The sequence below is a fragment of the Bufo gargarizans genome, chromosome 1 (genome assembly GCF_014858855.1).
Source record: "Bufo gargarizans isolate SCDJY-AF-19 chromosome 1, ASM1485885v1, whole genome shotgun sequence".
In the NCBI taxonomy this organism is placed as follows: Eukaryota; Metazoa; Chordata; class Amphibia; order Anura; family Bufonidae; genus Bufo; species Bufo gargarizans.
Window position 1 is genome coordinate 321622983 of NC_058080.1, and position 12562 is coordinate 321635544.

At 44.4% G+C, this 12562-nt stretch overlaps 1 protein-coding gene across 2 annotated transcripts in view; it reads left to right on the forward strand.

Moving 5' to 3' along the window:
• ARHGEF18 (Rho/Rac guanine nucleotide exchange factor 18) overlaps positions 1-12562 on the forward strand; it is a 534361-nt gene that overhangs the window by 495853 nt on the left and 25946 nt on the right. For both annotated transcript variants that reach the window (XM_044305773.1, XM_044305780.1), the window contains one exon: positions 8065-8199. In XM_044305773.1, the coding sequence (XP_044161708.1) occupies positions 8065-8199 (135 nt within the window). The remainder of the gene's footprint in view (positions 1-8064; positions 8200-12562) is intronic.

The following is a 12562-nucleotide window of genomic DNA, read 5'->3' on the forward strand; positions in this document are numbered from 1 at the left end:
CTGGTTTGGGCTGGTATCATCAAAGATGAGCTTGTGGGGCCTTTTCGGGTTGAGGATGGAGTCAAGCTCAACTCCCAGTAGGGCTGCAGCTAACGATTATTTGAATAATCGATTAGTTGCCAATTAATTTCTACGATTAATCGGGAAAAACGACAAAATTACAAAACAGAGAGGTTTATATGATCTTACTTGAAAAATTATGTTCAAAGGCCATATTAAAACAAATTGTGGACGACACTATTATGGGGGATCTGTGGACGACACTATTATGGGGGATCTGTGGACGACACTATTATGGGGGATCTGTGGACGACACTATTATGGGGGATCTGTGGACGACACTATTATGGGGGATCTGTGGACGACACTATTATGGGGGATCTGTGGACGACACTATTATGGGGGATCTGTGGACGACACTATTATGGGGGATCTGTGGACGACACTATTATGGGGGATCTGTGGACGACACTATTATGGGGGATCTGTGGACGACACTATTATGGGGGATCTGTGGACGACACTATTATGGGGGATCTGTGGACGACACTATTATGGGGGATCTGTGGACGACACTATTATGGGGGATCTGTGGACGACACTATTATGGGGGATCTGTGGACGACACTATTATGGGGGATCTGTGGACGACACTATTATGGGGGATCTGTGGCGACACTATGGGGATCTGTGGGCGGCGCAGTTATGGAGAGGGGGATCTGTGGGCGGCGCAGTTATGGAGAGGGGGATCTGTGGGCGGCGCAGTTATGGAGAGGGGGATCTGTGGGCGGCGCAGTTATGGAGAGGGGGATCTGTGGGCGGCGCAGTTATGGAGAGGGGGATCTGTGGGCGGCGCAGTTATGGAGAGGGGGATCTGTGGGCGGCGCAGTTATGGAGAGGGGGATCTGTGGGCGGCGCAGTTATGGAGAGGGGGATCTGTGGGCGGCGCAGTTATGGAGAGGGGGATCTGTGGGCGGCGCAGTTATGGAGAGGGGGATCTGTGGGCGGCGCAGTTATGGAGAGGGGGATATGTGCACTGTTATGGGCATAACAGTGCACAGATCCCCCTTTCCTCATAACAGTGCACAGATCCCCCTTCCCATAGCAGTGCTATACACAGACCCCCCTCCCCATAGCAGTGCCATAGACAGATCCTCCCCCCTCCCCATAGCAGTGCCATAGACAGATCCTCCCCCCTCCCCATAGCAGTGCTATACACAGACCCCCCTCCCCATAGCAGTGCCATAGACAGATCCTCCCCCCTCCCCATAGCAGTGCTATACACACACAGACCCCCCTCCCCATAGCAGTGCCATAGACAGATCCTCCCCCCCCCCCCTCCCCATAACAGCCCCGGCCCCGATGCTTGCATCTTTATTTTACCTTTTTACAATGACGCTCCTGTAACAGCCAGGCAGAGCGGACGGCGGCGTAACGTCACTCAATCACGTGACGCACCTGCTCCGCCCCCTTCATGAATGAAGGAGGCGGAGCAGGCGTGTCACGTGAGTGAGTGACGTTACGCCGCCGTCCGCTCTGCCTGGCTGTTACAGGAGCGTCATTGTAAAAAGGTAAAATAAAGATGCAGCGACCGCCCGAATAGCAACGAATCGGCGATTATTCGATAACTGGATTCGTCGACAACGAATCCAGTTATCGAATATAATCGATTACATCGATTAATCGTTGCAGCCCTAACTCCCAGTCCTACTGCCAGTTTCTGGAAGACACCTTCTTCAAGCAGTGGTACAGGAAGAAGTCTGCATCCTTCAAGAAAAACATGATTTTCATGCAGGACAATGCTCCATCACACGCGTCCAAGTACTCCACAGCGTGGCTGGCAAGAAAGGGTATAAAAGAAGAAAATCTAATGACATGGCCTCCTTGTTCACCTGATCTGAACCCCATTGAGAACCTGTGGTCCATCATCAAATGTGAGATTTACAAGGAGGGAAAACAGTACACCTCTCTGAACAGTGTCTAGGAGGCTGTGGTTGCTGCTGCACGCAATGTTGATGGTGAACAGATCAAAACACTGACAGAATCCATGGATGGCAGGCTTTTGAGTGTCCTTGCAAAGAAAGGTGGCTATATTGGTTACTGATTTGTTTTTGTTTTGTTTTTGAATGTCAGAAATGTATATTTGTGAATGTTGAGATGTTATATTGGTTTTACTGGTAAAAATAAATAATTGAAATGGGTATATATTTGTTTTTTGTTAAGTTGCCTAATAATTATGCACAGTAATAGTCACCTGCACACACAGATATCCCCCTAAAATAGCTAAAACTAAAAACAAACTAAAAACTACTTCCAAAAATATTCAGCTTTGATATTAATGAGTTTTTTGGGTTCATTGAGAACATGGTTGTTGTTCAATAATAAAATTAATCCTCAAAAATACAACTTGCCTAATAATTCTGCACTCCCTGTATTCCCCTCCTCCCATAGATGGAGTAATGGCACTACCAATGTATATTGTGCATCCTGTCATATGTCCTTCCATCCATAGACAGACTAATTGTACTACCCAAGTATACCATGCATCCTGTCATGTTACTCACTGCTCGGGTGGAGTAATTGCCACTGGATGCCTCACCCTCTGTAGCATTGCCCCCTCTCTCTTAGGTGGGGTAAATGCACTACCACTGCATACTGTACAGCCTGTCACATTACCCCCCTCCATAGGCGGTGTAATTTCACGACCACTGGATATTGTACAGCCTGTCGCATTACCGCCCTCCATAGGGGGTTTAATTGCACGACCACTGGATATTGTACAGCCTGTCGCATTACCGCCCTCCATAGGCGGTGTAATTGCACGACCACTGGATACTGTACAGCCTGTCGCATTACCGCCCTCTATAGGCGGCGTAATTGCACGACCACTGGATACTGTACAGCCCTTCGCATTACCGCCCTTCATAGGTGGCATAATTGCATTACCACTGCATATTGTACAGCCGGTCGCATTACCCCCTCCATAGGTGGTGTAATCGCACTACCACTGCATACTGTACAACCTGTCACATTACCTCCCTTCTTAGATGGCGTAATTGCACGACCACTGGATATGGCACAGCCGGTCGCATTACCCCCTTGCATAGGTGTAGTAATTGCTCTATCACTGGATAGTATATCCAGCGTTACCTACTCCCACAAGTTCAGTATTCACATGAACGGGTGAAGTAATTGCACCACCATTAGATACTATGTCTACTAGGCCACAGCACCAGGTACTATATTAGCGCTCCATTCTATGGGTACTACTGTAGGTCCTCCTTCCCAGGTGGCGTGTCTACCTTGACTTTGGCTTTTGTGGCTACTATGGTATTGCCTCCTTCTCAATTGGAGTATTTGCGCTAAATATCCTAGCTACTACTGTATGGCCTTCTCAGGTATTGCGCTAGCCCTTGTTTCGGTGGTTATGATCTATATGGGCTTCTTCTCGGGGGAATGATTTGTGTTAGCACTCCATGCCATGGCTCCTACTGAACAGTCTCCCCCCTTAGATGGAGTATTTGCGTACTACATACCATGGCTTCTTCTGTATGGTCTTCTCATCAGGTGGAGTATGGTGCCATCACCGTATACTATGGCTTCTATGGTATGACCTCCTCCTCAGGTGGAGTATTGCACCAGCACTAGTTCCTGTGACTACTCCTGTCTGACCACATTCTCAGGTGGAGAATTTGCCTTAGCCCTAAGTACCTTGTCTACCACTGTGGGGTTCCCTTCTCAGGTTTGGTGCTTACGTATCCCCTGCAAGCCATGGTGGCACCTGCGTTGCTTTCCTCCTCACTCCTTGCATTTGCATTGGATATGGTTCTGTGTTTTCTACCACATTGCCTTCTGTTCCGTTCCATGTTTCGGCACTGGCGCTTCTCTCCTTCTATAGGTGAAACCCTCACACTAGTCCTAGGTGCGGTGGTTGTGTCTACTTTCTCAGGTGGATCTCCGGCTCATTTTACAACCAATGGATGTTGTTGCACCAATAGGTGGGGTCTTTATGCTAGCGCTTGCAGTTTTAGTTGATTCGTCCACTCATTCATCAGGAATGAGTGGACGAATGGTTAACTGCAGTACTTCCGTTCTCTGACCAGGTATTTGCATTAGTATGCATGCTATAGATAATGAGTAGTTCACTTCTGGTGCACACTATTGCAGGGTTCTCCCTGGTTGGCATAACCCTCTAGTTTCTGACATTGGTCTACAACATGTTTCTCATTTCAAGTGGGACATGGGCGCTAACTGTTGATGCTGTGACGCAATCAACACTGCCCCTTTTAAGAGATGACTAATAGCTTTGGCATGTCCTTATGTATGGGACACACCTATTCAGGGCACATACTTTGCATCAACTGCTTTTCCCCCCCCTCATAGTCCCCGGATGGAACTATGGTGCTGTGGCATGTTGTCAATGCTAATAGATGTTTAGTTGCTGGAACGCAACACCCTTTCAACGTTATGCCCCTCCACAGAAATCCAGTCTGTATCTGGTGTGGCCACCATTTGCCTCACGCAGTGCAAACATCTCCATTGCATATAGTTGATCAGGTTGTTGATTGTGGCCTGTGGAATGTTGGTCCACTCCTCTTCAATAGCTGTGCGAAGCTGCAGAATATCGTCAGGAACTGGAATACACTGTCGTATACGCCGATCCAGAGCACCCTAAACATGCTGGGTGACATGTCCGGTGAGGTGATGGTCGTGGATGAGTGGCACAACAATGGGCCTCAGGATCTTGTCATGGTATATTTGTGCATTCAAAATGCCATCAATAAAATACACCTGTGTTGGTTGGCCATAACATACACCTGACTATACCATACCGCCACCATGGGCCACTTGATCCACAACATTGACGTCAGCAAACCGCTCACCCACACGACGCCACACACGCTGTCTGCCATTTGCCCTGAACAGTGAAAACCGGCACTCATTCGTGAACAGAACGCCTCTTCAATGTGCCAGACTCATTGAATGTGAGCATTTGCCCACTCAAGTCGATTACGAACTGCAGTCAGGTCCAGACTGCGATGAGGATGACTAGCATGCAGATGAGCTTCCCTGAGATGGTTTCTGACAGTTTGTGAGGAAATTATTTGGTTATGCAAACCGATTGTTGCTGCAGCTGTCATGGTGGCTGGTCTTGGACGATCTTGGAGGTGAACATGCTGGATGTGGAGGTCCTGGGCTGGTGTGTTTACACATGGTCTGCGGTTGTGAGGCCGGTTGGATGTACATTTCAGAGTGTCCTTTTATTGTGGGCAGTCTAAGTCTAATTTTCATGCTGTCTAATCACTTGATATGCCACACCTGTGCGGTGGGATGGATTATCTTGGCAAAGGAGAAGTGCTCACTAACCCACATTTTAGACAGATTTGTGAACAATGAGTCTTTTGTGTATGTAGAAAATGTTTCAGATCTTTGAGTTCAGCTCATGCAAAATGGGAGAAAAAACGAGTGTTGCGTTTTTATATTTTTGTTCAGTGTAGTACTCGCAACCAAGAAGGGGATACGGAGGTAAGATGCACCTGTGCCGTGTACCTCATGGGAATGTGGTATGGCACAGTCGACGCCTGACTCCGCTCAACAGTGAGTAATAAACAGATACATCGTGCAACAGTGTGGTATACTAGTATGGAGGTTTGATCATTTACTTTACCTATACCAACATATAGAAAGAACCAGATCTAATTACCAGTGATATATGAACTAACAAAAAGACTTGCATAAATGTGCACATGAAATATGCAAATCAAATGAATTGACACCGTTCAGACTTACTATCCCGGGATACATTCAGATATATTGGGACCCAGCTTACTACGCTGTTCAATACTGTTATCAAGATTGAAGAATACATAATATACATTCCTGCTAATCCCTTCAGGACAATATATTAGGTTTATAATATGTATACTGTGGAATATTGCATCTGAATATATTGAATCACTCTACTGTGATACATCTGACAGGTTTTTGTCACCATGGATTTGTGTGGTACATGATGTAATGACACACTCCATAGACATGACATCACCCTAACCAGCGAATTAATTTTATTTTTATTTTGTAACCAGCGATTTTTATTTTATTTTATTTATTTATTTTCACCACTGAGTGCTATTCCTAATTTTAAGAGTCGTATTTTAATTTTTTGTGCTTTTATATTATATTTTATTAATATATATAAAAGATGAGGTTTTATAAATTGTGTTCAGAGTGACTCCAGATGTTGAGTGCCTTTCACTTTAAGTAAATATTTTTTAACACAAGGTGATTGGGTGAGTCATAACGATAAGCGCTCCAATTCCATATTAGCGAACGGGAGAGCTTTGATATCTGTACAAGCAAACAAGGTCTCGTTCGCCAGGTCTCGTGCATACCCAGATCCTACAGGTTTATTTCTATTGAGTAAACACCCCTCGGTTCTTCATGGTGCTTATTGCCATGCAAGACATTTTGGATTTCCTGTCCAGGTCCCCACAGCAATTCTGTGGTCCTCATTATCCAGAAGTGCCTTCCGCACATCATCTTAATTCGTCGGACATGTTATCCTCCTTGTGGGTATTATGTGCTGCAATCCACATGTTCCGAAGCCTCATTTCTGTGCGGGATCCCATAGCAAGCCTTAGATTTGTTCTGGTCTTTTATTTCCTCCCCATGGTACTGCTTTGGAAGGTCCCATGGTCCCCTGTGTCCCCCAATGATACGAGCGAGAAAATAGGATTTTTTATGCTTACCTGTAAAATCCTTTTCTCAATGAGTTTATTGGGTGACACAGCACCCACCCAGTACATTGCTGGTTCTTTTTGGTGGGTCCCACCTGTTCTTGGTTCTGACCCATCTCCAGCTCTCTTTCATATAATTGGTTTCTGTTGGCTTCTCCTGACTGCTCCTACTGCTTTTGTACAAACTGATTAGCTCAATGTATGCAGGAGGGATATAGCTGAGAGGAGGAGCTAACACTTTTTTTGCCTAGTGTCGCCTATTAGTGGCAGCAGCAGCTATACCCGTGGTCTCCTATGTCCCCCAATGAACTCAGCGAGAAAAGTATTTTACAGGTAAGCACAAAAAAATCCTATTTTTTCAACTACCCACTACATCATATACAACATTAAATGGTACAACTTGTCCCACAAAAAATACACCCTCATACAGCTATGTGAACGAAAAAATAAAATAAAATGGACAGGGACACCAGTGTTTGGCGCTGTGATTGGCTGGTATGTTATACGAGCCGAGGGAACAGGAAGAATCCCTCTGCACGCAGCCACTCTAGTTGGTGACTGCATGCAGTGCTCTGTGTTAACCCGGCTGATCACGGTCATGCGCAAGAGCCCATGTGTAATATTTGTGAAAAATACACTATGGATTATTTGTTAAAGGGGTTCTGCAGTTTGTTTAAACTGATGCTCTATCCTCTAGATCAGGGATGGCCAACCTGTGGCTCTCCAGCTGTTGCAAAACTATAACTCCCAGCATGCCCACTCTGCCTACAGCAGGGCATGTTGGGAGTTGTAGATTTACAATATCTGGAGAGCTGCAGGTTGGCAAGCCCTGCTCTAGATAGAGAATTAGCATCTGATTTCCAGGAGCGCCACGGCCTTCGCACTGTTTACCGCAGGCCCAGTGACGTCATGACTATTATAAACTGGCCTGGACGCAGCTGAGCTCTATTCAAGTGAACAGAGCTTAGCCGCGCTCAGTTGATACTAGTCGTGACGTCACTGGGCCTGCGGTAAACAGTGCGAAGGACGCGGCGCTCTGAGTTATGTTTTTTTTTATCCACGTTTGTTCCAATTTTTGTTAACGGGTTAACCTTTATTGGCTTTTTTCGTCATGTTACTAAAATACAGATGATAAAATAATGGCAGTTGCATACAAATATGCGTATAGGAAAAAATAGCACGTGTAATAGGCATGTGTTAACCAGCCAGTTTCAGGAAAATAAATTTGTCAGAAAGTGTATTTATCAACCTTGTCATTTGTTCTGATATTTTACAATTTACTGCACTGGTGTTTTTTATTTTTATTTATTTATATATTTTTTTCCAGTTGAAACAATTGAAACGATGCTGCTATCATTATTCTCCACTGCACCTGATGACCCCAGCTCTGGTGTTACTGCTCTGCCCAGAAGATCTGAGACTTTTGGAGGTTATGACAGTAATTGCGGACATTCAAACAGAAGTAAGATTATTTGTTCATGATTTATATTGAATCAAGGATAGATTTGCGCAGTTTGTAAAGCAGTGTTATATTATTTTTAAGATGTGACCATTCAGGTGAAATTCTCCATTAGAATCTTTTTCCATGAATTAAGTTTTTAAATCCTTATCATGCCATCATGTGTGTGTGGGATCTGACAATTTATATTGGATCTATGGTGTAACGGATCTCCTGGCACCCCGACCGGGTACCTCCGTCGATAGATGCTTCTAGTGCTTTCCGAGGACTCCAAGCACTCCACTTGACACCGTACGCACTGCAGACCCCACGAACCGCTGAAGGTTGGTTGAGGCCTCACCGTCTCCTACCCACCCTGGACCTACGACAAGGCTCCAGGCTCCAGTGGGTGAACCTCTCCTACAGCTGGAGAGCATGAACAGCTCTTACAAGAGCTAGTAGTTATGCCAGGGGCGTATAGCAATCCCCCAGTGTCGATCAGTTATCCAAACACCAGCCTCAACACGATGAAGGATAAAACAGGCACACTTTATTGAGGGCTACCCGCACGTATTTATGCAGGTCCCCATCTGCTGGACACGCCCCTACGGGACCAGAAGGAAGACTGTGACACAGGACAGATATGCAGCAATTCAGGATACCCAGACACCATACATCCCCACAATGCATCATGGTTTCCTCCTCTCTGCCCTGGAGACACCCGAGGAGCAATTCAATTATCTCTCAGGACAAAGGGAAATCGCCAATACACATGTGGGGACAATAGGACAGAAATCACCATTTAAACATACAATGTCACAACCCTTACAGTAAACACAGACATTTAACATATCCCCAGATAGCTCAAGTCTGAGTGCATATTATTAGGTGAATGGCACTCAGACTACACAAATACAATAAAATTAGCAATCTGGGTACCCTCACATAACATAAAATACAATTCCAAAGACAGATTTAAGCTGTGCGGTCGGTCTGTCTTCTCCTTTAAAGTTAGTATGGGCCATAATCCTGAGGCAAGAGGCTGGTAGCCAGGCCCCTCCGAAACCCAGTGGCGAGGTTGGTTTCGCCACATATGGTATCAGTCTTTGCAACGGAGGACGCTTAAAGTGGTCTTTGTGATATAGAACTGTTGCTAAACAATCCGCTAACAATCACTGTATTTAATCAAGGCCACTTCTCTGATTAAAATTGCTGTATTAGTTGCTAGTTAGCAGCTGTTCCTGACTGTTTTATCTGTACTAGTGATCTGCTTATTTTTCTTAAATCTTCATTTTCTCTTATCTTGGATGACATTTGGAGGCTTTGAAACCGATTACTCAAGTTACAATGGTTTCAGCATACAATGGTCCTCCTGGAATCAATTAATATTGTATCTTGAGGGACCACTGTATAGCCTTTGTTGAAATTCTGAACCATGTTCTACATTTCATAAGGTATGCTCCCTTGTTTACAAAGTATTTTGTGCTGTCCACACAGAGGTCCTGTCCATAAGATGGCTGCTGATGGAAGGTTATGTGACCAGGAATCGCCTTCATGTAATGTCTCCTCCATTCAAATACACTGCACCTGCCGTCTGTACTTGTTCTGTTAGGAGTTTAGTGCAGGTGCAATGTATTTGGACAGAGAAGGTGTCACATGAAGGTGATTTTCCTGATCACATGACCCTCCGTCAGCGGCCATCTGGTAGACAGGACCTCTGTGTGGACAACACAAGACTTTGTAAACAAGGGGGCATACCTTTATAAAATATAGAAAATGGAGCAGAATTTCCACAAAGGCTACATTTAATGAGTGTGATTTTAATTTTGTCACAAACACATTGGTCAACAGTAACCAGAAAGTGGCCAACCTCTTTGTTTTCATTAAATAGTAAAATGTCTGACATTCACCATCTGATATGTGTTCTTTTGTGAATAAAATATGGGTCTGTGAGATTTGCAGATCTTTACACTCTGTTTTTATTTACATTTTATACAGCGTTTTAACTTTTTAGGAATTAGGCTTGTACACCCTTGACATTAGTATTTGACAACCTCTGTAGATTTAAGTTAAACCCCATCATTAATTTTGTAAAATTGATCCTGAAAATGTGTTGCTATGTATTTTACTAATTTCATATAGTTTTTTCGATCCATTTAATACATCATTACCATATTACCCACATAAGAAAAACCCTCAAAACTAAGAAAATTCTTATCACATCCCCAGATGAATATCTAGAAAGGTGTCATTTAACAATTGGTCATACAAAAGTTGGAATAACTGTAGCACCTCAAAGAGAACTAACAGTTCTAGGGTAGAGTGTTCACTGTTCTTTTTGTCTGGAGTTTTTATAGTTGGGCCACAGCTAGAATAGTACCGGATGGAATGTCTGTTTCACCCTGGTTGCAAACCTCGATGAGAGGTATGAATACAGGACAAACTGTTTGACTCAATGAATCCTTTTTGCTGAGGCTTCTGATAAGTTTGTTTTTTGGACCTGTATGTTATGGAATGGTGATTAGGTTGGTAGTGGGACCTGCCATTCTTCTTACATCCTTTGTGTGATTTCCACTTTTCCCTCAGTCACTTCACAAACTTGAAGAACATCTGTCAGCAGATTTATAACTATGAAACTGGCTGACCTGATCCATGTGAGCTTGGCAGCAGAAGTAATCTCTGTTGGTCCTATATTCATATATGAAAATGACCCTCTAGGAGCAATGGGGGCATTGCCATTACTTCTAGATGCACCACTTTCTCTGAAACTGCCGCTCCTTCTCCACCTTGATTGACAGGGCCAGGTGTGATGTTTAAAGTGCCTGGTCCAGTCAATCAAAGTGCAGAGGTTGCAGCAGTTGCTGAGAGAGCAGAGTCTCTGGGTGTAACAGCAACGCTCCCATTGCTTCTAGAGGCTCATTTGTATATATTAAAACATCATTTTTCCCAGAAATGCGGGCACATATGAACATGGGACCAACACAGATGCCTTCAGCTGCCAAGCGCACATGTAACAGGTCAGCCAGTTTCAAGGGAACAAATCTACTGACCAATGCAAATGAGCCTGTAGGAGCAACAGGGGTGTCACCATTACTCTTAGTGGCTCAGTTTTCTCTGCAACTGCCGCACCCTCTGCACTTTGGTCGACAGTGCCAGTCAATGTAAGTGTGTTCAAGCCTGGCCCTGACTTCTCCTGAACTCTTGTGTTATGCCCTGCATTTTTGTATATGGCACAAGCACAGTACAAGAAAGAGCCTCACTGGCAGTTCTCTTCTGTACCCTGAGCCTTTTTCCTTAATGCTAGTGTGATGTAAAAACTGCATAGATCGCTGTGCTACACTGTTCCCTTAACTCACTTAAATTCACCTCTATAGGAATTAAGGAAACTGCATTGCACAGTAAGCCTGACAACTAGCGTGTGAAGAAAAACTGAAGAATAACCATCAACATTTCTTAACTATCAGTGAAAAACGCATTGCTCCCAGATGCTTTCCATTTTTCACGCAAGCCCAATTCTTTCTATGGAGCTAAGGCTGTATGAAAATGCACAATATAGAACATGCTATGATTTTTTGCCAGAACGCAAAGATATGTGAAATACTATGCTCATGTGCACAGACCCATTGAAATGAATGGGACAGAATTCAGTCAGGATGATATGCAATTGGTACATGCATCGCATATGGACAGAAAACTTACTCGTGTGAAAGAGCCCTTATCGAAGCCATTCTGTTTACCCAGTTTCACATACTCCCTCTCAGCAGACTATTGGGCTCTGTGGAATTGGTCTCCGAAGCCCCTTAACCGCTCTGTCCTACTTTCAAGCGTACACATCTCTTACCTGGTGGATCTCCTTTCCCACCTTTTGGCTCGGAAAATGATTTCTTCCGATTAAATGGACACTCATCATGATTGATGCCATTTCAATGTACTTGGTTGCCGAAGGAGTCCAGCCTTTCTCCTCTTATAGACGACCTTTGCCCTCTAGGAACAGATTTTCACCAGCATTTAGAGTTGATAGATTTAACAATGTAGCGGTCGAGTCCCCATTATCAATAATTCTTGGGGATTTTCTTGTGTTTTTTCTTTTTATCAGGTGGTGAGGACCATGCTGAAGGCGAGGAGACCTCCTTCTGCAGATATTTTATTTATTTTAGTATCTGAAAGTCATTATTTTTCAGGTGTGATGAAAGTCTCCTTTGATTTTGCTCTCTAGGATCTTCTTTTTGCAACAGGGTCTGGATCTGGGCCTCGGGGCCCTGGGTTCTGAATTCTCCCTCTGGCCTTAAACCCTTAAGGACACAGCCTTATTACACCTTAGGACCAGGCCATTTTTTGCAAATCTGACCAGTGTCTCTTTAAGTGCTGATAACTTTAAAACGCTTTG